The sequence below is a fragment of the Chanodichthys erythropterus genome, chromosome 2 (genome assembly GCF_024489055.1).
Source record: "Chanodichthys erythropterus isolate Z2021 chromosome 2, ASM2448905v1, whole genome shotgun sequence".
Classification (NCBI taxonomy): domain Eukaryota; kingdom Metazoa; phylum Chordata; class Actinopteri; order Cypriniformes; family Xenocyprididae; genus Chanodichthys; species Chanodichthys erythropterus.
This window is the reverse complement of record NC_090222.1, coordinates 18,529,319-18,549,697: the sequence shown is the minus strand read 5'-3', so window position 1 is coordinate 18,549,697 and position 20,379 is coordinate 18,529,319. Positions and strand designations below refer to the sequence as shown.

Here is a 20,379-nt window from a genome sequence, read left to right as displayed (position 1 = left end):
GATATCATTTTACTGACTTTGTGGTTCCCACACAATAAGGGTGCAGCATCCATATATTTCCTACTGGTCACTGGTCATCTCTGAGCAGGTTTGCATAGCTATTCATTTATTTATTAGAAACAGGCCTTGAAGACTTTAAAAGAATAGTTCACCCAAAAATTAATGTTCTGTCATAACTTTCTCATGTCATTTCAAACTTGTCTGACTGACTGTCATGATCACCAGTTGGAGTGCCCCACTTAGCCACCAGAGGGCACTCCACCCCGGACTATTATCTCACCACTTGGACTTGATTTCCCATAACCCACTTCCCGGACTCATTACCACTTCATTGCACCCAGATGTCTTGTGTTATGTTATTAGTGTCTGTCTATTTATACCTGGTTTGTTTCTGCTTTTGTTATCGTGGTTTCATTTCTGACACCTCCTGCTTAAAACCCAAAAAAACAGAAGGATCGTGAGCCCGGCTGGGGGCTCGCCTCCCCACCTCACCGGGTAAGTGAGGAAACGATAAGAGTAGTCTGGGGTGGAGTGCCCTCTGGTGGCTAAGTGGGGCACTCCAACTGGTGATCATGACACTGACTCTGTGGAACACAACAGTTTGACACAATGTTGGGAACCAAGCAAGGAGCTCATTGACCTCCATTATGGACATTTTATTTTATTTTATTTTTTCAAAATATTCAGGTTTGAAACAACATGTGGACGAATAAATGCTTTTTATTTTAAGAACTATCCCTTCAATGATTGGAGAAATTAAAGCAAAGTCAACAAACTGACCCATTGGTGACTGCAATATTTTTCAGTTATTATTATTATTATGCAAATATGTCCTTCACTGATGTCAGTATTTTCTTTGATCATTCCATTCACAAATCATATCTGAATCTCTGATTCTCATTTCAATAGTGGTTTAGCTCAAATGAAAACATTAGAGAAAACACAAGAACATCAGAGTACATAAGAGAGAAAATCAGATTTATTTACTCAAGGTGTGTAGCAGGAGGGGTGGCAGACAAATAGAATTTTGAACAATAGCACTATGACAGATATTACAGATATTATATTACAACACTTTAGGGTTGGGAACCCAGAACCAGTTCTTATCACTTAAACACTTTTACAACCACTCTTTTAAAGGAAATATTTTTTTATTCTCCGACAAAAATGTCTACTAAATATAAATCTAACGAATATTGTGGTGTTTATTCTTAAAGGGATAGTTCACCCAAAAATGAAATTCTGTTATCATTTCCTCAAGTTGTTCCAAACATTTATGAGTTTCTTTTTTCTGCTCAACACAAAAGAAGATCATTTAAAGAATGTTGGTAACCAAACAGTTGACGGTAGCCATTTACTTTTTTATAGAAAAAAAAACTGACCGACATTCTTTGAAATATATGACATTCTTTTGTGTTCAGCAGAAGAAAGAAAACTCATACAGGTTTAGAACAACTTGAGGGGCCAACTGTCCCTTTAAAAACAAGAAAAAAAGAAACTGAGTTGAGATTTTTTTTACTTCTATGGACAAGAGAAAAGATGAAGGTCATCTTGCCCTGTGGAGCATCTTATTCTGTCTTACATGTTAAATATGTACTATAAACAACCAATGTGCTATCTCACCCTTGGGATATATTTACATGTAAATATGAGGTAATTTGTTTTATTTGTTGATTATATTTATATGTGATTATATAATATGATCGAACTAATAGAGTATTACTGTTGCCTCACATCAAGAGGGTTCCTGCTCAAGTCCTGACTGAGAAGAAGATCTTTATGTGTGGAGTTTGCATGTTCTCCTTGTGTTAATGTGGGTTTGCTCTGGTTTCACCCATAAGACAATCCAAAGACATGAAGGTTAGGTGAATTGGAGACTGTAAATTGCCCTTAGATGTGAGTGAAGTTATGAATGTATGTCATCCCATGTGATGGACTGTCCATCATTTCCCTGCTTACAGCCAGAGACACTGGGATAGACTCCAGCATCCCTGCGACCCTATAGGACAAGAAAATGGATGGATATCTTACACCAGAACTCATGATTTGCTTGTCCAATTTATTTGTGATTATGTCTGATTATTATTAGTCTCTGATCAAATGCGTGACTAAATTTCATATGTAAAAAAGTTTTATTCTTATTAAAAGTGTCAAGTAATTTTTGGGTGCGACAGCGCTGAACATGAAAGTCAGCCAAAAAGTCTCTATCACATTTAAATAATCGCAAAGCAAACAGTGATTCATGATTTCCAACTATTTTTACTGCACACAAACTTGTCAATCTGAAGTAATCTTTTAGAACTCAAACAAAATGAAGTAATGTTAAACATAGCTTTTCAATGACATCAAACCTGTGTTCAGTTTACATCCCGCACTTGAGATAAAACAGTTTGATATAATATATAAACATACTGTAAATGCTCAGAACTCGAAACCAGGAGTGACGCTGGAAGCTGGTGTGAATGTAAACAGCAAACTTTAATAGTCATCATGAGTCACTCCATGTTAATAATAACTCTTAGTGTTGATAGTCCACAGTTTTTACTAACCACAAATCTTTTCGAACCACACCAGGAAATATTTAAATACTTATGGCTTGACCTTCGATTTGTGACTTGAATGTCAGCTGGGTACCAGCAGTCTGGTTCCAGATTACAGTCAACCACAACAAACACACCCTTCACTCAAAGTGAATGTGTGTGATGATGACAAGAGGTGTACCTTTTTGTCACATGCTTTCCCATTGGAGAACCTAGCCATTGGTATAACAATGTAAATATTAGCAGAATGAAAGTATAATGGTGTTTATCCATTTAGTTTCAGACTCAACTGAAGTCTGTGGAAGAAGTAAAGAATTTTCTAGTTAGGATTTCAAAAATGGGACATAAATTACTTGCCTTCTTCTTCACCTTAATATGTATACCAGGTATGTATTCAATTGTATTTTCATTTAATAGTTTCAATTCAGTTTTAATTTTTTTTAAAAAACACCAGTGCAGAAAGAAGATCATTTGTTACTGTAAATTTGTAAGTTTGACAGGACAGTTAACTTTCAAACCTTTATATTAATTCTATATTTCCCAAATTTTAGTAATGTTCAAATTCTGCTTAAATGTAGGTCAATTTTAAGAAATATTATCTGAAGTATCTATTTAGTAGAAAATAAATAATATTTATGTGTAATATAATAAATAATACATATAAATTACATTTATATATTTTGTTAACACTTTACAATATGGCATATTTTGTTAGTTTATACATTATTTAACATTAACTAACAAAGAACAAAATATTTTTGCAGCATTTATTAGCCTTTGGTAATGTTAGTGTTCATGTTCATGTTAGTTCACAGTGCATTAACTATAATGTAGCAACTTTTGATCTTAAAAATGTATTAGTAAATGCTGAGCCTAACAAGAACTAACAATAAATCATTCTTATATTGCATTTATTAATCTTAGTTGACGTTAACTAATGTAGTTAACTAATGTTGCCAAATAAACCTTACTGTAAAGTGTCAAAAAAGTGTGAAAGATTGTTATATTGTACAGTGCTGAATTATATTACAAGAAATATTTCTGTATATTTGAAGTAATGTACATTTGTGGATGCAGTGGCATTAACAACAGAATGTCAGAATAAAATATTGGAATAAAGTGCCCAGATTACACATTACAGAAAATGAATTACTTTAGCAGCAATGCTTAATTCAAGGGCGATCCACATAATAATTACATATTAAATAATGCTCTTCATTAGTACTCACTTGATCACTTTACAGTGCCTATGTGTCCTTTTACTTCCACAATAGAACATACTAAATATGAAAACTACTATTATGGAAACAAGCAACGAATATGCAAAGGCTACATGTAAATCAGTAGACCTATTTCCATCAGAATACAATGAGAGTTGAATATTTTTTTTACTTTATATAAATGTTTTCTTACTTTATGTGATGAAAATGATACTGACTGGCTCTCCTGCCTCTCCTAGGTCTTTTTGCATTCACCCTGGATCCATCACAAAACCCTGTGGCAGTCGGGAGCAATGTCACCATAAGTGTGAAAGACCCCATCCCCATTACAGTTGGATCCTGGTTGTATGAGAGCAGTATATTGTTCATGTGGTACTCAGAGGACCTTATTTCTGGTAGTAACCAGCAAGCTGGAATACAATTTAACACCACTACATTTCAGCTCACTTTATCGTCAGTAACTCTGAAGAGTTCTGGCAAGTATGCATTGAATGCCTTGAGACCGAACAACACCAGAGCAGAGATTACATTAGATGTTCAGGGTAAGTAGAAAAAAGATCCTCTTGCCCCACACACTGTATAAAATTAAGATATTCTAAAAATCTGCAAGTCATCTACTTAAGTAAATGTATTCACTGAATATATGATCATGACTACAATGACTTTAAATTTCATCAGTTTCATCATTTCATAACTGCTCATTTAAATATCATGTTAAGGAGCACCAATAGGCCCATATACATCCGTTTTCTTGATGCCTGATAATCTGTGTGCACAGTTTTATACACTGTCCCATCATGTGGTGGATTAATTTAACATTCAAAATATCAATTAAATTTTACAAAACTACTTTTAGCTCTCAATGATTAAAATAATATATAAGACCACTGTAAACCAAAACAGAAAAAGAAAATACAATGAAAACTACAAAAATCAAGTAAATCTTTGGCTATTTTACCAGACTCAGTAATTTGCTTTACATTGAACACACATTTGTATGAGGGTGTTTTCAAAACAAACATCTGTGCACACAGTTCAACTTGCTTTTAGCTGCTTACACACATTAACACTTACCTGCATAAAATCTAATATAATAACACCTAATATTTGCCATGTGATTAGGCGTTATGTGATGGCAAATATATAAACAAATGTTTGTATTTCATACAAACATTTGTTTGTAACAAAGCCTACTGTACCAACATTAAAATTCAGTCATTAATTTCTCACCCTCATGCCGTTCCACACCCGTAAAACCTTTGTTATTTTGATATTTTTGATAAAATCTGATAGCTCAGTGAGGCCTGCATTGCCAGCAAACATTTCCTTTGTCAATGCCCTGAAAGGTACTAAATGATGTTTTATTAACAAAATAGAGTGCCTAAGGGATGACGTATTTTTGTAGGCAAAATCCGGAAGCGAGTTAGTATTTTAGGACTTCCGGTTCAATCGCCCTGTGAAGTCTATGGGTTTTTTGAATGGGTTTTTGCTAAATCGCCTGAAATAAGGTCTGTGGTTAACAAAGCCTCTAAATATTTTAACGTTTTGATCTATGACATAAAACACACCAGTTATAACCCACTTCTGATTTTTAAAACTTTTACTGTGTCTTAAAATCAGCGGTTGCTAACAAGTTGCTACTTCCTTTGGCGGGGACTTTAGACGTCATCATGACAAACAGGACATTTGGACAGCATTTCTCATGAAAAAGTGGATAAGTATTCATAACAGCACAAATCATAATCAGTGAGCATGTTTATAAATAAAGTTGTTTTCTAAATAAAGTTGGAGGAAGCTTAGTGGTGACGACGTTGATCCGCGACCATGGTGTGCTGTAGTCCGTTTTTAGCCTACTGTTAGCTTTTTATATCTGACGACTTTATTTAGGCTTCAAAATCTAACCACAGACCTTATTTCAGGCGATTTAGCAAAAACCCATTAAAAAAACCCATACTTTACGGCGTTGGAACCGGAAGTCCTAAAATGCTAACTCGCTTCCGGGTTTTGCCTACAAAAACCTGGGGCACTCTTTCCCTGCGTTCCAATGTCCATACTATCCATCCTAAATAGTATGTGAGATTAAAATAAGTATGCCCCAAAGCATAGTATGTTGAAAAGAGTATGCCAAAAGTCCCCGGATGGTCCACTATTTCCGGTAGATTTTCGAAGTGTAGATCCGTGCACACTATAGAGGCTAATATTGCCCACAACCCATTGCGCATTGGACGAGGATTCAGTTCAGAACTACAAACACGATTAAAAAGTGTTAAAAAACTACAAAACATGGCGGATACGCGCGTTCGACGCTGAGAGGTTTGAGTGACTAATAATCAGTTTAACCTGATAGAAAATATATATTTAATGTTACCCGTGTTATTTTTCATCTGCAAATACCAATGTGGACTTTTATAAAGATCCGAATGGCCATTAACTTTTAAATGCATCATTATTCATTAATATCATTAATATGAGGAGAGTTCTCCACATGAAAGACCCGCGACTGCAGATCAACGTGCTGCATTTCTCTCCGATACGGTAGGAAATTAACTAAATGAAATGTGAAGGATGTAAAATGATTGACAGGCCAGTTTACGGTGACAGGATGCGACAGAGAGAAAAGACGCGATTGTATGACGTGTTAGTATGTCCCAAATCTTGTCTACTCTTTTGCTACACACTCAAAAGTAAGTACTTTTTGTTTAGGGCGTAGTATAAGTAGGCGAATTGGAACGCAGCATATTCTTCTTCTTCTTCTTCCCTTTTTTTTTGGCAGATCGCACCAATTTCGCGCATTACCGCCACCTACTGTGTACTCGATACAGAGACTCTAACCACTACCCAATTCCCCCCAAACTCTATACTAAAGCCAGCGCTGCATGTTAACAAAATTCGGGAGGAGCAACGTTCAAATAATCTGACAAATCATCACTCATTTCAGCCAGCTGTTAGCAATCAGTAGCCTAATCAACATATCTAACCAATCAGCATGAGTGAAAGCATATACACAGTAGACTCACCCATATTCCTCGAAAGTTTTACAGCATCCCTCCACCACCCCGTCTCCTCACACTTGCCTGGTTATTTTCCAAACCAGAATACGGGGGAGTAGGCCTACTCTGGGTACAGGCCAAATACCGAGCTCAGAGCCCTCTCCTCGGACAACACGCCAAATACGCATACTATGCATACTATTTACTATCTGATTATTTGTAAGTGTGAACTCATGAAAAACATATTTAAAACAGTTCATGTGACAGTGGTTCAACTTTCATGCTATGAAATGACGAGAATACTTTCTGTGTGGCAAAAAACAAAACAAAACAAAATAACGACTCAGCTGGTTCGGAGCGCCAAAATCACGTGATCAGATCGGCGAGAGTAGCTGCGTGCAGGCGGGGAGGAGCTGAAAATGGAGACGTGAAGACGGACCCTTTCTGCTTCCCGTAGTGATGTTCGCGCTGCGTTTACGTACTTTATCACAGCTGAAGTGAAATTAATGCAATATTTGACTAAGACACAGATGTTTTAGAGACATTTTCATTCAGTACTTCATGAACTGCTTACAGCGTCTGTTTTTACAAGAATAAAGTTCAACATAAGCATATATTATTTAAATACAAATGTAGTGGGGGGTCTAAATGTTTTTTATCAGTTTTATTAAACATGACACAATACAACATCGCGAAAACATGAAAAGGGCTTTAACTATAATAAAAATGCAGTGGAACTGAAGTTTTCAGAATAAACGATTGTTGTCATGCGGTGAATCCGGCCAGTCGTGGAACAGCTGTGTCGTCATCAGAGCCCCTGCAGCCGCTCCTGAGAAACTGCGCTGGCTGACTCGATCGGCTGCTCTTGAATCGCTTTCGCGGTACTTTGAAGCCATACATCACAGTCACATGGCGTCAGCGCTGTCTCAACAAGTCAGACAAAATTTCTAACCGGCATGCACTGCTTCAAGTCAGCTGCCAATCGGTCTGTGCAGCGCTGCATGAAGTCGAACAAGCCTAAAATTTCAATAGTTTACGTGACTTTGGCAGTTAGATTCACGCTCCGAACCACTGATTCAAAACAAACGATTTGTAAAGCTTCGAAGCTTCATGACTAGATATTGTTGAATAAAGTCATTATTTAATTTTTTTTTTTTTTTTTGTCACACAAAAAGTATTTTTGTCACTTCATAACATTAAGGTTGAACCACTGTAGTCACATGAAATACAAAGTTCAGTCATGAAACTCTATCTATCGCTGATTGGATCTTTTAGTACTGCGACACCAACAAATCGGAGGTACTTCCTCATTAACGTGGCTTTATTCATACCGTAGCCTATCCTAGCTGCAATCAGCACACCGCACAATATGAGAAACTCCTATAATCCCACCTCCTCCCCAGCGCCACCTGTAGAGATCTGCTACGGGGGTTCTATCATTCTGCAGCAGCCTTTCCTTTCTTGTTATATTTGACTAAGCTGAACAATTATGTATTTGCTCAGCAGCAGCAGCAGCGTAAGCAGATCTCATCCACCAAAATCAAGCCTATGTACATTCCATGCTCCATGCTAATAAAATGCTGGTTGAATCTATTCACTCCGAGAGTTGTCATGATTGAACTGTTTTAAATATGTCTTTAGTAGCTTTCTGGGCATTGAAATATGGAAATGATCTTGCTGGCAATGCAGGCCTCACTGAGCCATCACATTATCATTTTATATATTTGTGTTCTGAAGATGGACGAAAGTCTTACGGGTGTAGAACGACATGAGGGTGAGTAGCCTAATAAATTACATAATTTTCATTTTTGGGTGAACTAGCCCTTTAACCTGTAAGCTATGGTTTACATGTAGGCCTACTCTGCAATAAATATTTCCAAACACTTTTTTGTTGTTGTTGAGGGGATGCAGATAAACTGGCAGATGGTACACATGATTTTTAGCCTGCAGAAACTTTTGTACTAAAACATTTTCTGTTAATTTGTAGAACCTGTCAGTAATGTAACTGCAGATGTAAGCATGACAAACCTGGTGGAGTTTAACGACACTGTGGCGTTCACGTGCAACGCCAACGGCACGCCACTGTGGTTTTCATGGCAGAACGGCAGCTCTGCAGTCACAGCGGGAGGAAGAGTTCAGCTCAACAACAATGGCCGAGATCTCGTCATCAGCGGTGTGACGCGGTACGATGAAGGACCATTCCAGTGTATTGTGAAAAACAATATCAGCAGTCGAGACAGTATTCAAAAGAATCTCACTATAAGCTGTGAGTATATGACAGCACAAATGTTTGTTGTTCACTACATAGCACTGTAACAGGATCCCTTCAAAGGGCATAGGGAGGGAGGGATGGGCAGATGATAATAACATGTTTCAAAATCTCAATCTGAACTGGTTTTATGTGTTTAGATGGGCCTAGTAACCTGAGAATTACAGTCTGGCCAGAGAAAATGGTATACACTTCTGGTTCGGCCATTTCTCTGTCATGCTCTGCTGACTCCAAACCATCAGCTTCTTTCTACTGGATGTACAACGGCAATCCTCTGAATGTCAATAGTTGGAGTTATAATCTTACAGACACTACTCAGAACAGAACCGGACTGTACACCTGCGCTGCCCAAAATGCAGTCACGCTTAGATATGTTGTAGTGTCAAAAACTATTCGTATAGTTGGTGAGAACACATTATATGGTTATCTAAATTTCTTATGCTTACTCTTGTGATTATTTTATCACCAATACATTGTTTGTTTGTATATTTAGATCCAATTTCAGCAGTGTCAGTGAATCCATCAGGCTCTCCAGTTGAAGACATGCCTTTTAATCTAAGCTGTAATGTTGTGGGGCCAGTGGACTCCATTCAGTGGTTGAAGAATGGCACGTACCTGTACGCTGACAATACGATCACTTTCTTCAATGGCAACTCAACCTTGAGCTTTAAGAAACTGGCTCTTACTGATGACGGACTGTACACATGTGCAGCTAGTAATGCTGTCAGCAACATTGAAAGCCAGGCTTACAACCTTATGGTCAACTGTGAGTATGATAGATATTTCCAGAACATCCACGTTTCCTGTGAATACTGTAGGCCTATAGATTAAGATGGTGTAAGATGTCTTCCCACCTTTAATATTTCTCTTGACCATAGTTAAATGGTCATTAAATGTCATCACAGCACATTTATGCTCTTATTAGTCTTGGCTTTCCACCTGAACAGCATTTGTGATATTTATTCCATCTAAAAAATTTTGAGGTGAAATGATCACGATAATAGTGATCTGTGAATTTATTGTATGTTGGATATTTCTTAGTAATTATTTATAAATGATTTATTAAGTTCCACAAATTATTCCACAAATTCAAACATATTCATTATTTATATAACTTATTGGTCAATTCAGTTGAATCATTTGATTTGAATCCATAGTGTTATATAGCAAAGTTATATAATTATAAAACGGATCATTTGATTCTGATTCTGGTGGTTAAACCACGTATAAAGTCATTGTAAATCACTCTACAAACATAGCCTACACCTGTGACCTCATTACATCAGTACTATTACTGTGCTGTTTATTTTATGAATAAAAGAAGTATTACAATAAATATTTTTATGGACTGTTTTATAAGAGCAATAAGCCCTGTGAAGCTTTAATCTAATTTATTTGACTGATATTATATGAATTCAAAGAATTGCTCAAATCTTTTTGTACTTCCATTTTTAGTTATGTTTATTACAATGTAAAGATAAAACAGTGCACCTGTATAACTTGACAGTTCATGTATTTGCTAGATGGCCCAATCAACACAACAGCCACTGGTCCAGATGTAGTAGCCGAGGGCTCCAGTGTGACCTTCAACTGTTCCTCTGTCTCTCGTCCTCTAAGTCAATACAGCTGGTATTTCAATGGCTCAATGGTGGCTGTGGGCTCAGTGTATGTAACTGCGGCTCTCCCACGAAACCATAGCGGACAGTACACCTGTATGGCCTTCAATAACATCACCGGGATTAGCAGCAGCGCCTCAGTGCATTTAACTGTACTTGGTGAGTCATTCAATTACTTCACTTAACTGAAACCAGCAAATGTGAGAATTTTTGACAGCCTGATTGTTTTTAAAATCTGAAATGGTTGGAAATATGGTTCACATATATATGCATGTATTTATTTATTGGTATGAAATGTAGCTCCTGTCAGCAATGTTATGGTGGATATGGACAATCAGCAACCGATCTTCAACCAAACATTCACGCTAACCTGCACTGCAAGTGGAGATGTTGAGCACATTCAGTGGATGAAGAACGGCGTAAAAATGTCTGATGACAGTCGGATCACTTTCTCCAAGAACAGCTCAGTTTTAAACTTTAACCCGCTCTTTCTCAATGATGAAGGACTGTATCAGTGTGACGCCAGTAATGCTGTCAGCAACATAACCAGTCTGGCCTATGACCTCAAGGTCTCCTGTGAGTGAAAAACGTACTTACTTAGACCTAGCTTCTGAGTTTTATTGTTATAAGCAACATATCTGAAAGTAACCCAGATCAGAACGTGACCTATACCTTACCTTTGTCTTTCAGATGGTCCATGGAACATAACTATCTCTGGTCCAGCTGTAGGAGCTGTAGGACAAAATATGACCTTCAGCTGTTCTGCTACCTCTTACCCCACCAGTCAATACAGCTGGTTCCACAATAGTTCATTGGTGGGAAATGGCTCAGTGTATGTGACTGCGGCTCTCTCACTAACTAACAGTGGACAGTACACCTGCACAGCCTTCAATCACATCACAGCCGGCAGCAGCAGTGCTTCAGTGAGGTTAACTTTAAAATGTACGTTAGGCCTTCAAATAATGTATGCTGTATTAATACTTTGTCAGTTATGTTGTTCAACAAGCAAGTCAGCACATCTTATATCCACCTTATTTTGCAACTTGAAATGTGCTGTTTTTTTATGAATGTGCAAGACTTCTGGTTAAATAACTAGAAGAATAACAGTGCAGTAAATGGTAAAACTATTTCCAGTGTGTTTATGATTATGATAATAAATTAAAATAATATGATAACAAATACCAGTTCGCCATATCAAGCAGCATAACAGACTGTTTTCGTACAGCTAAAATAACTGCATTCAAGTTACAAATGACCGCTATGCTCTGGGTGGATAGGGTGATTATGGAAAAGTCAAGATTTACTTAAAAAGGGTAGTTCATCAAAAAAATTTACTCTCATAGTCCAAACATGTATGACTTTCTTTTCCGCAGCACAAAAGAAAATATTTTGAAGATGTTTCAGCTGTTTTGTCTGTACAATTAAAGTCAGTGGAGTTCTGAACAACATTGCACCACATTGACTTTCAGTGTATCGACAAAAAACACTGAGAAGTATCTTGTTCTGTGCTCTACAGAATAAAGAAATGCATATTAGTGTACATATTTGGAATGACATGAGTAAATGATGACAGATTTTTTGGTGAACTATTAATTTAAATGATGTCATCTGTCTAAAATCTTTCTGTCTAAATTTCAGATCCAGTCAGTCATGTTATTGTAAATGTGGGCAATCAGTCACCAATCTTCAACCAACCATTCACACTAACCTGTGCTGCCAGTGGAGATGTTGAGCACATTCATTGGATGAAGAATGGCATGCTTCTGTATCCTGAAAATGGAATCACATTCTCAATTGACAATTCCGCCTTGACATTCCAAAATCTCTCTCTCAATGATGACGGACATTATCAGTGTGTAGCAAGTAACGCTGTCAGCAACATGACCAGCCAGGCCTATGACCTGATGGTCAACTGTGAGTAATACAGATATACTTGTAACATGTCCAATTGAATCAGTGTCCATTTGAATCATTTTCAATGTATATGGCATCTTTCAGATGGTCCATGGAACATGACAATCAAAGGCCCAATCATGGCAGAGACTGGGTCCATTGTGACCTTTAACTGTACTGCAGACTCTCGTCCTCAAAGTCAATACAGTTGGTTCTACAATAGTTCAAAGGTGGGAAATGGCTCAGTGTATGTGACAAACCCACTAACAAACAGTGGACAGTACACCTGCATGGCCTTCAATCACATCACAGACAGCAGCAGCAGTGCTTCAGTGCAGTTAACTGTCATTGGTAAGTCTGTTTGAGTCTTTTCAGGATATTTTAACACAATAGATGTTGTTTTTTCCATATACATATTTAAAGAGATATTTTAAAAAAGTACATTTTGTATACATAATATAGAAATTCTCTGTACTATTTTATTTTGGAAGTCAGTTAAGATGATTGTACTGTATGATTTGAAACACACACACAAACATCTATCTGTAAATCTGGCTACAATGTATATTTTTTAGTTCACTAAAAATAACTGTTGTTATAATAACTGCTGTATGTTTTTAATTCACCTAAAGAACTGGCTTACAATAGTCACTTATTTGGGGAATCACACTACACTGGTTGAACTGTATGTTTTTGATTCACTTATAAGGACTAGTTCATAATTTCTTGCTAAAATTTTGCAGTACATGTATTTTTATGGCATCACATTCAATACAGATTGCAAACTAAAAATCATTCAAATGAAGATCTATCCAATGAAAGTGACTGTTAAACGCAACCGTAGGTAAATAATCACACTACTTACCACACAATGAGATGGACTAATATAATATTTTGCACATTCAACAGATGCCATCACTTCAGTGGAGGTGATCTCTGATACTCTCAATCCTCTGGCTTCTCAAAGCCTGAAGCTCAAATGTGATGTGAAGGGACACTACGACACACTCCACTGGCTTCGAAACAACCAAAGTTTCCAGCCATCAGACAGGGTTACATTTTCAGCAGATAATACCACTGTGACCTTCACATATCTGAAGACCGCTGATGACGGGATGTACCAGTGTGTCGCAGCAAATCCAGTGAAACAGCATCCCAGTAACCCATATAATCTTGTGGTCAACTGTGAGTAATATGAAAATATAGCTGCAATCATATAGCTGCAAGCAGCAATTAAGGGGAAGCACAAAAGGGGGAGTTCGAAAAAGTAGGTTTTCAACAAAATCAAATTTAAACGACTGTGGCATAATTGGTATCACTGTGCTCAGTATGAGTCAAGGAATCTATCCAGACCAGTTTCATTACAATAGGTAAACTTATTCAAAAGCTATTAGCATTTTTTGAAATTTCATTATACTTTTTGACCACAAGGTGGCTGTCTCAAAACTTTTTGAAACTTCACCAGGGCATGGTGCCAATGATACATACCGTGTTTCGTAACAATACGCCAATGTGTTCATAAAACATAGCATTTTACTACACATATCAAAATGGCCAACTTGGGAAAATTGGGTACCGTTTGACTCGGTATGGCATACCAAATCTAATGTGACCAGTCTTGATTTTTGGTCAACCTGTTCAGAAGTTATAAGCAAAAATATAATTTTTTCCATATTCCTTTCATATTTCGTCTTAATTTGTTGATGCACTGTACAAGAACGGCTGGGTCTATCGAAAAGTTTTTACTAACTTCATGCCAGCATTGCCTGAAGGTGTCCTTCGGTGCTTGGCTCCTAATTACTTTGATACAAATCTGACTTCAAAAAACTTGTTGTATGCACAAACTAAACCTCTGTGTGTTTACTGTGCAGTTGGACCACAGAGTGTGCAGATCATTGTACATCCAGGGATTCCCCCCAAGTTGACATGCCAAGCAGTGTCTCAGCCTCCAGCTGAGTATCATTGGATCCTAGAAAACAACACAGTAATAGGAAATCACTCTACCATTGTGATTCCCATGAAGTATATCCTGGGCAGCAATTACACCTGTGTGGCCAAAAACCCTTTGACAAATGTGACGGTCTACACCAGCCAAGTCATCGATTGTGAGCATTATAGCCCAAATTCACACAAAACAGTTACTGCTGTTTCATGCTGTGTTTTTGAAGTAACCATCATCTCTGTCTTTACTACAGACTTCAATGCTGCCGTCAGCGTCCAGGCGAGTGTGGTGATGACGGCTCTCCTCGCTCTGCTGCTCCCTGTGCTGGAGGAATGGCTCTAATACTGATATAATACTGTGTCTGTCAAGCTTGTATGAGGACTGACTGTCTGAATGAGGCTTGTAGATTAGCTGAACTGCTAAAATTAAATGTAAAACAATGAATAACTCATTTAATATGCTATACCCTTAATTAACTTCAGAGAGGCTGGATTATTCTTTTTTTTAGGCTTGAAATAATTGCTCTCTTTCTGGAAAAGCTATATGCACCAAATTCAGGCAAATTACTTATTATCCAAATGATCTTTCTTTTGCTTCACAAAGTTCATGTTTGCTACATCATCAATCATAAAACATGATATGCATACTGTGTGATTATGTATTTTCTGATTATTTAAAAGATCAAAACATTTGAAATGTTATATATTTTCTTTACAAAATTAAATAAAATCAAATTATTCAAACAACTGCTCTTTTTATTAGCAAACTGTTTTATTCTTTAAATGCACTTGCACATCTTTTTCCAATATGTAAATCTTTTCCAAAAGATTGTAAAAACTTGACCTAGAACACTGGAAAGATTAAATGTTTTGGAATATTATAGATACAAAGGCAGTTCGGTATACACTACTTACTTTAGATATTGTGAAATAGGTATGTACTGTGGGAGCGTATAGTTTGTGTGTGTAGTGATTATGAGAGAGAGTCAGAGAGAAGAATTAAATCGGCATACTGAAGCCTTTGTTGCCTTTCTTCTCCTTCCTGTTTCCACCAATCAACTGTTGGCATTTTTTATAGGTCCCAATTCCCTTCTTTTGGCATAAAGCTTTTTGAACTTTGCTGAGGAATCCTGAAAATGAAAAAATTAAAAAAAGAAAATGTCGATATACATAACTGCAAGTACACTGTTAAAAATTACTCTCTGGTGACTGGTGAAGGAAATGCTGCACCAAAAAAAAAAAAAAAAAAAAAAAAAAAAAAAATTAATTTCTACATGTAAAACTTAGTTCAGGCAAGAATTGAAAAAAAACATTAGTACTCAAATTAAAGCATGTAGAATTTAAAGCGTAAATATCAATGATATAAAATTAAGTAAAACCTACTAAACTTTTCTGGTACTGGTGTTCTCATTATGCACTGGTGGGTGAGTGCCACATAACTTCTATAGTGTACATGATACCTATTGTATTATTTACTCAGATGTTTTTAAGTAAAGCATACACTTTAAAAGCACAGTTTAATTCATTGTTGTATTATTCGAGTAAAAAATTAATTTAGTTAAATTTACTTAACTTAGTTAAGTAGATTTTACTTAATTCTATATGTGAAATTACATAACTGTTATTATCAAGTAAAAATATTACTTAATTATAGTTAAGTTGTGCAGATCAGTAGCAGTAAAATTTACTTAAAATGTGTTAGTGCAAATTGTTTCAAGGATTTTATCAAGTAAATCCTATACAAGTTTTTTAAAGTGCAAAGCTAGTGAGATTTGTGTTTCATTCTCTTTCTTTATATAATTATTAAAAAAAAAAAAACTTTTTGTCCCTGTGTTTCATCTGCTCTGTTTGACATAACAGACAAAGCAGTCTGGGTAAATACAGGTTGCGTGACTCACCGAATTGACGTTGCAGCTCACAGGGACAGTTCTGCTCCAGTGCATTCCTTCTCCCTATGTAAAACACCACATCAGTCAATATGACTAGGACTTACTGTAAATATTTTAGCGCATGCCACAGCAAAACAATTGGTTCATATATTGTGAACCAAAACTTGCATTATCACACTTTAAGAAGCACAATGAGAGACACTTTACTAATGGTTACTTGCTGCACCACAACAAATAAAGTCCACAAAACAATTCTGTTTTCAAAAGAATCAGAAGGATATGCCGTAAAGGTCTGTCATGGTATAATGAGGAAATATAAGAGATTTAGGGCTCCTAGTATCTTGCGACTCATCAAAATGTCCTTTTTAAACCATTTGATTCGATAGTGACCTCTCTCATGGAGGTTTCAAGATAACTTTCTGTAAACGTATGCACAAATAGAGAGTATATCATCTCACCCCCGCAGCTGCATGTCCCGACCTGCCGTTTGGACATGATGTGACCTTTGTCCACTGGAGATTTATCTGAGTCTTCCAGCTGAGGCTGGACTGCACCAAGGAAAAATATAGAAACATCAAATATTCACATAAATCACACACTTAATTTTAAGTCAAGAATTTTATTTAAAAAAAAAAAAAAAGATTTTGAAATGTACCATATTACAGGATTTAAAGGGATAGTTCACCCAAAAATGAAAATTCTGTCATCATTTACTTACCCTCAAGTTGTTCCAAATCTGTATGAATTTCTGTCTTGCTGAACACAAAAGATGTTATTTTGAAGAATATGGATGACCAAACAGTTGATGGACCCCGCTGACTTCCATAGTCTGGAAAAGTTTATATACTGTTGAAGTCAATGGGGTCCTATCTACGTTTTAAAAAAATATCTTCTTTTGTGTTCAGCAGAAGAAAGAAATTCATACAGGTTTGGAACAACTTGAAGGAGAGTAAATGATGAGGTTGAACAGATTTTTAAGATTTAAGCACTAAATTCAAAGGAAGGCAAAACAAGAAATATATTGTTGGTTTGTAACATAAAGCAATATAACAACATAATATAATATAAGGTGCAGCAAAAAAAAAATAAAAATAAAAAAAATAAAATACATATAGCATACAGAACTGAAATTAATATATAAATTTTTTAGTTTTTTACCTTGACAATGGATGTTAGTGACAATCACCACAACAAAAGCCAGCAGAAGCATGTGGAACTTCATTGTTACCACCAGCGCTTAGAAAGAAATGAGAAACACTGTCTAAAAGAATACTTTTAAGTCTGCTTTTCAAGAGAACTCTGTATTCAAATCTAGGGTTACACAGTATTTATATGACAAAGCTCTGATTTCTGGGTCTCAAAAACCACATCTGGTTTTGCCCCAACTTGCTGGACAGAATTTTAGAAGTGAAGTGTGAATGAAACACTGACAGCATATCTCATTTGATGGGAACTGCCAAGATCTGGGATGAGGGTTGCATGCAATTTAGGAAAGAAAGCCATTATTTTGCTGAATTTCAATGTCCCCTTTGTAATTCAAGCTCTGATGAACCCTCATTGAAAATGTCCTACATTTGAGTGTTTTGCAGGAACCTGAAAGTTCAGATTTCACTTTTAAAACCTTTTAAAGTCTAATAATATATTATGTGGTTACTGCTGAACCTACAGTGATTTGTCATGGAAGAAACATGATGGATGTTTTTGTGAACAAGCGCCTGGAGGTCTGGGACACATTTGATGAACAACTCAGGAACAAAATAAAAAAAAAAAATTCCTTAACAGCTAAATGATATCAAGCATGCACCCCATAATCAATCTTGTATTCACTCAGATTCATTAAACTGTAAAGACATGCTGGGCTGACTAAAACCATTGTATAACTGCAGAAGAAAAATGGGGAAAACATCTTGTCTTTCTGACCTCAGCCATATACCTTGGCATGACCTCAACACTGCACATGCCATGAATATAGCTGAAATGAAACAGCTTTGTAAAGACGAATGATGCAAAATTCCTCTGGACTGATTCACAGTTGCAGAAATCTATTGCAGTTATTAAACCCATAAACATCACACACTTTCAAATCACACACTCTGCCCTGTGAATATTTACACAGTGTGTCCAATAAAGATGTGAAACTCTAAGCAGACTTTATCTACTTTATTCTTTAAAGGGAAAAATTATATACCAATTATCAATGTAAAGCTGCTTTGACACAATCTGCATTGTAAAAAGCGCTGTATGAAGGTGAGTTGACTTGACTTGTTGAATATCAAAGTTATGCAGAAAACCATGGTTTAAATACTTTTCCCTCTAAGTGTATATCAATGTCTTGAAGGGGGCTTTCAGAGGAGATAAAATGAAGAGAAATTAGATTCAACCTGTAAATCTACCTGTCGCATGCTGACATATAAGACATGCTGTGCTAGACATTTGAGTTAATAAAAGAACTAAAGTACACATGGGTGTCCTGACCAACATTGATTTACAGATATCCTGGAACTGTAATTCTATCTTTAACAGTCTGAATCACTCAGCTTGATGTCACATGTCATCTAACACTCTGTGTACACCATAACATGTCCTGGCTGAGTGCTTGTTTTTTGATGCTTATCAGATTGTAGGTGCCAAAAGGTATATAACAGTATTTGTACAGTGAGACAATATCAAAGATCAACTCATTTCAATTCATCCAGCAGAAGGAGACCTATTGGTCTGAGACTGACAGACTCTCAAGCATGATTTCTAAAAGCAATCTTAAGTTACTTTAGGAATTCATTTCTGAATTAAAACTCTTTTTTTTTTTTTTCTGGTTAGTTCAGTCTGTAAAAATAATAATGCCAAACAATTATAAATTATTTATTCATGACATTTGTGTGTGTGTATATTATATACATTATATACAAACTAAAATCTATTCAGACACATTGAACATTTAATTCATTAATACAGTTTATTTACTATAGTTAAAAAAAAAATAAAAAATCTCAGAGTTAAACTGTGTCAGAAAAAAATAATCTTAATTATGTCAGATAACACTTCAGCAAAACATGGTCAGGTCAAAGTGTCTTAATATTTGGTTCCAAATTTTTATCAATTTTACTGGTAGTCCACTGTATGAAGAATTTTTGGGTGTAATATGTCACAGTTTACTTTATTTTGCTATCCTCACTTACATACAGTGTCCTGCACCCACTAGTAAAAATATATAAAAAATATCAAAAATGTCTGAATAATTTTTGGTTTGACTATATATATATATATATATATATATATATATATATTTTGATATTTTTATATATATATAAATAAGGTGCTGACCAGCATTAGAAAATTGACATCTTTACCCTTTACTTAAATATTATTAAAGATTTATATAAAGATTTGTAGTCAATATTATCATGTGCTCAGAGTCAATTGTTTTAAATGATAACGCAATGAAACATGCTAAATTGTGGAGACATCATTTTTGGACAGGCTGTCATACAAAGAAATTATGAACATGTGCAAAAACAAGAGAGAACCAAAGAAATATTAATAACTGATTGTTGTCATTGTATGCTTTTTCCTGATTTTTGTTTCCAAAGTAAAATAAAACCTGTAACTGTACTTTTTTTTTTTTTTTGCCACATAATTTAACCTATTTTAGTGTTTTGTTTTTCCTTAATATTTAAAATATCTAAAAAATATATACAATATATTATATATAAACATATATTTATTTTACCTTACAATACAATTCAAATGTTTGGTGTAAAATTTTAATATACAATAACACATTACATTGATCAAAAGTGACAGTAAAGAAGTTCATAATGTTACAAAAGGCTTCAAATAAATGCTTTTTTTTCAACTTTCTATTCAACAAATAATCCTAAAATATATTAAATAAGTATTCAACACTGATGATAATAAGAAACATTTCTTCAGCAGCAAATCATCACATTAGAATGATTTCTGAAGGATCATGTGACACTAAACACTAATGATGCGGCAAATTCAGCTTTGCCATTACAGGAAT

At 35.7% G+C, this 20,379-nt stretch overlaps 1 protein-coding gene across 2 annotated transcripts; it reads left to right on the top strand.

Moving 5' to 3' along the window:
- Positions 1-48: 48 nt before the first annotated feature.
- ceacam1 (CEA cell adhesion molecule 1) lies at positions 49-15,202 on the top strand. Of its 2 annotated transcripts, XM_067403754.1 has the most exons (14): positions 55-88; positions 2,818-2,926; positions 4,000-4,302; positions 8,738-9,016; positions 9,160-9,423; positions 9,513-9,785; positions 10,543-10,794; positions 10,936-11,211; positions 11,326-11,577; positions 12,274-12,549; positions 12,634-12,879; positions 13,438-13,713; positions 14,400-14,633; positions 14,724-15,200. In XM_067403754.1, exons 2-14 carry the CDS (start codon positions 2,878-2,880, stop codon positions 14,810-14,812), a joined length of 3,069 nt encoding a protein of 1,022 aa, XP_067259855.1. In that variant the 5' UTR covers positions 55-88; positions 2,818-2,877; the 3' UTR covers positions 14,813-15,200. The 2 variants fall into 2 exon arrangements, with proteins under 2 accessions (XP_067259865.1, XP_067259855.1); XM_067403764.1 differs by lacking the exon at positions 14,400-14,633 and having other exon boundaries at positions 49-88; positions 14,724-15,202.
- The last annotated feature ends 5,177 nt before the right edge of the window (positions 15,203-20,379 follow it).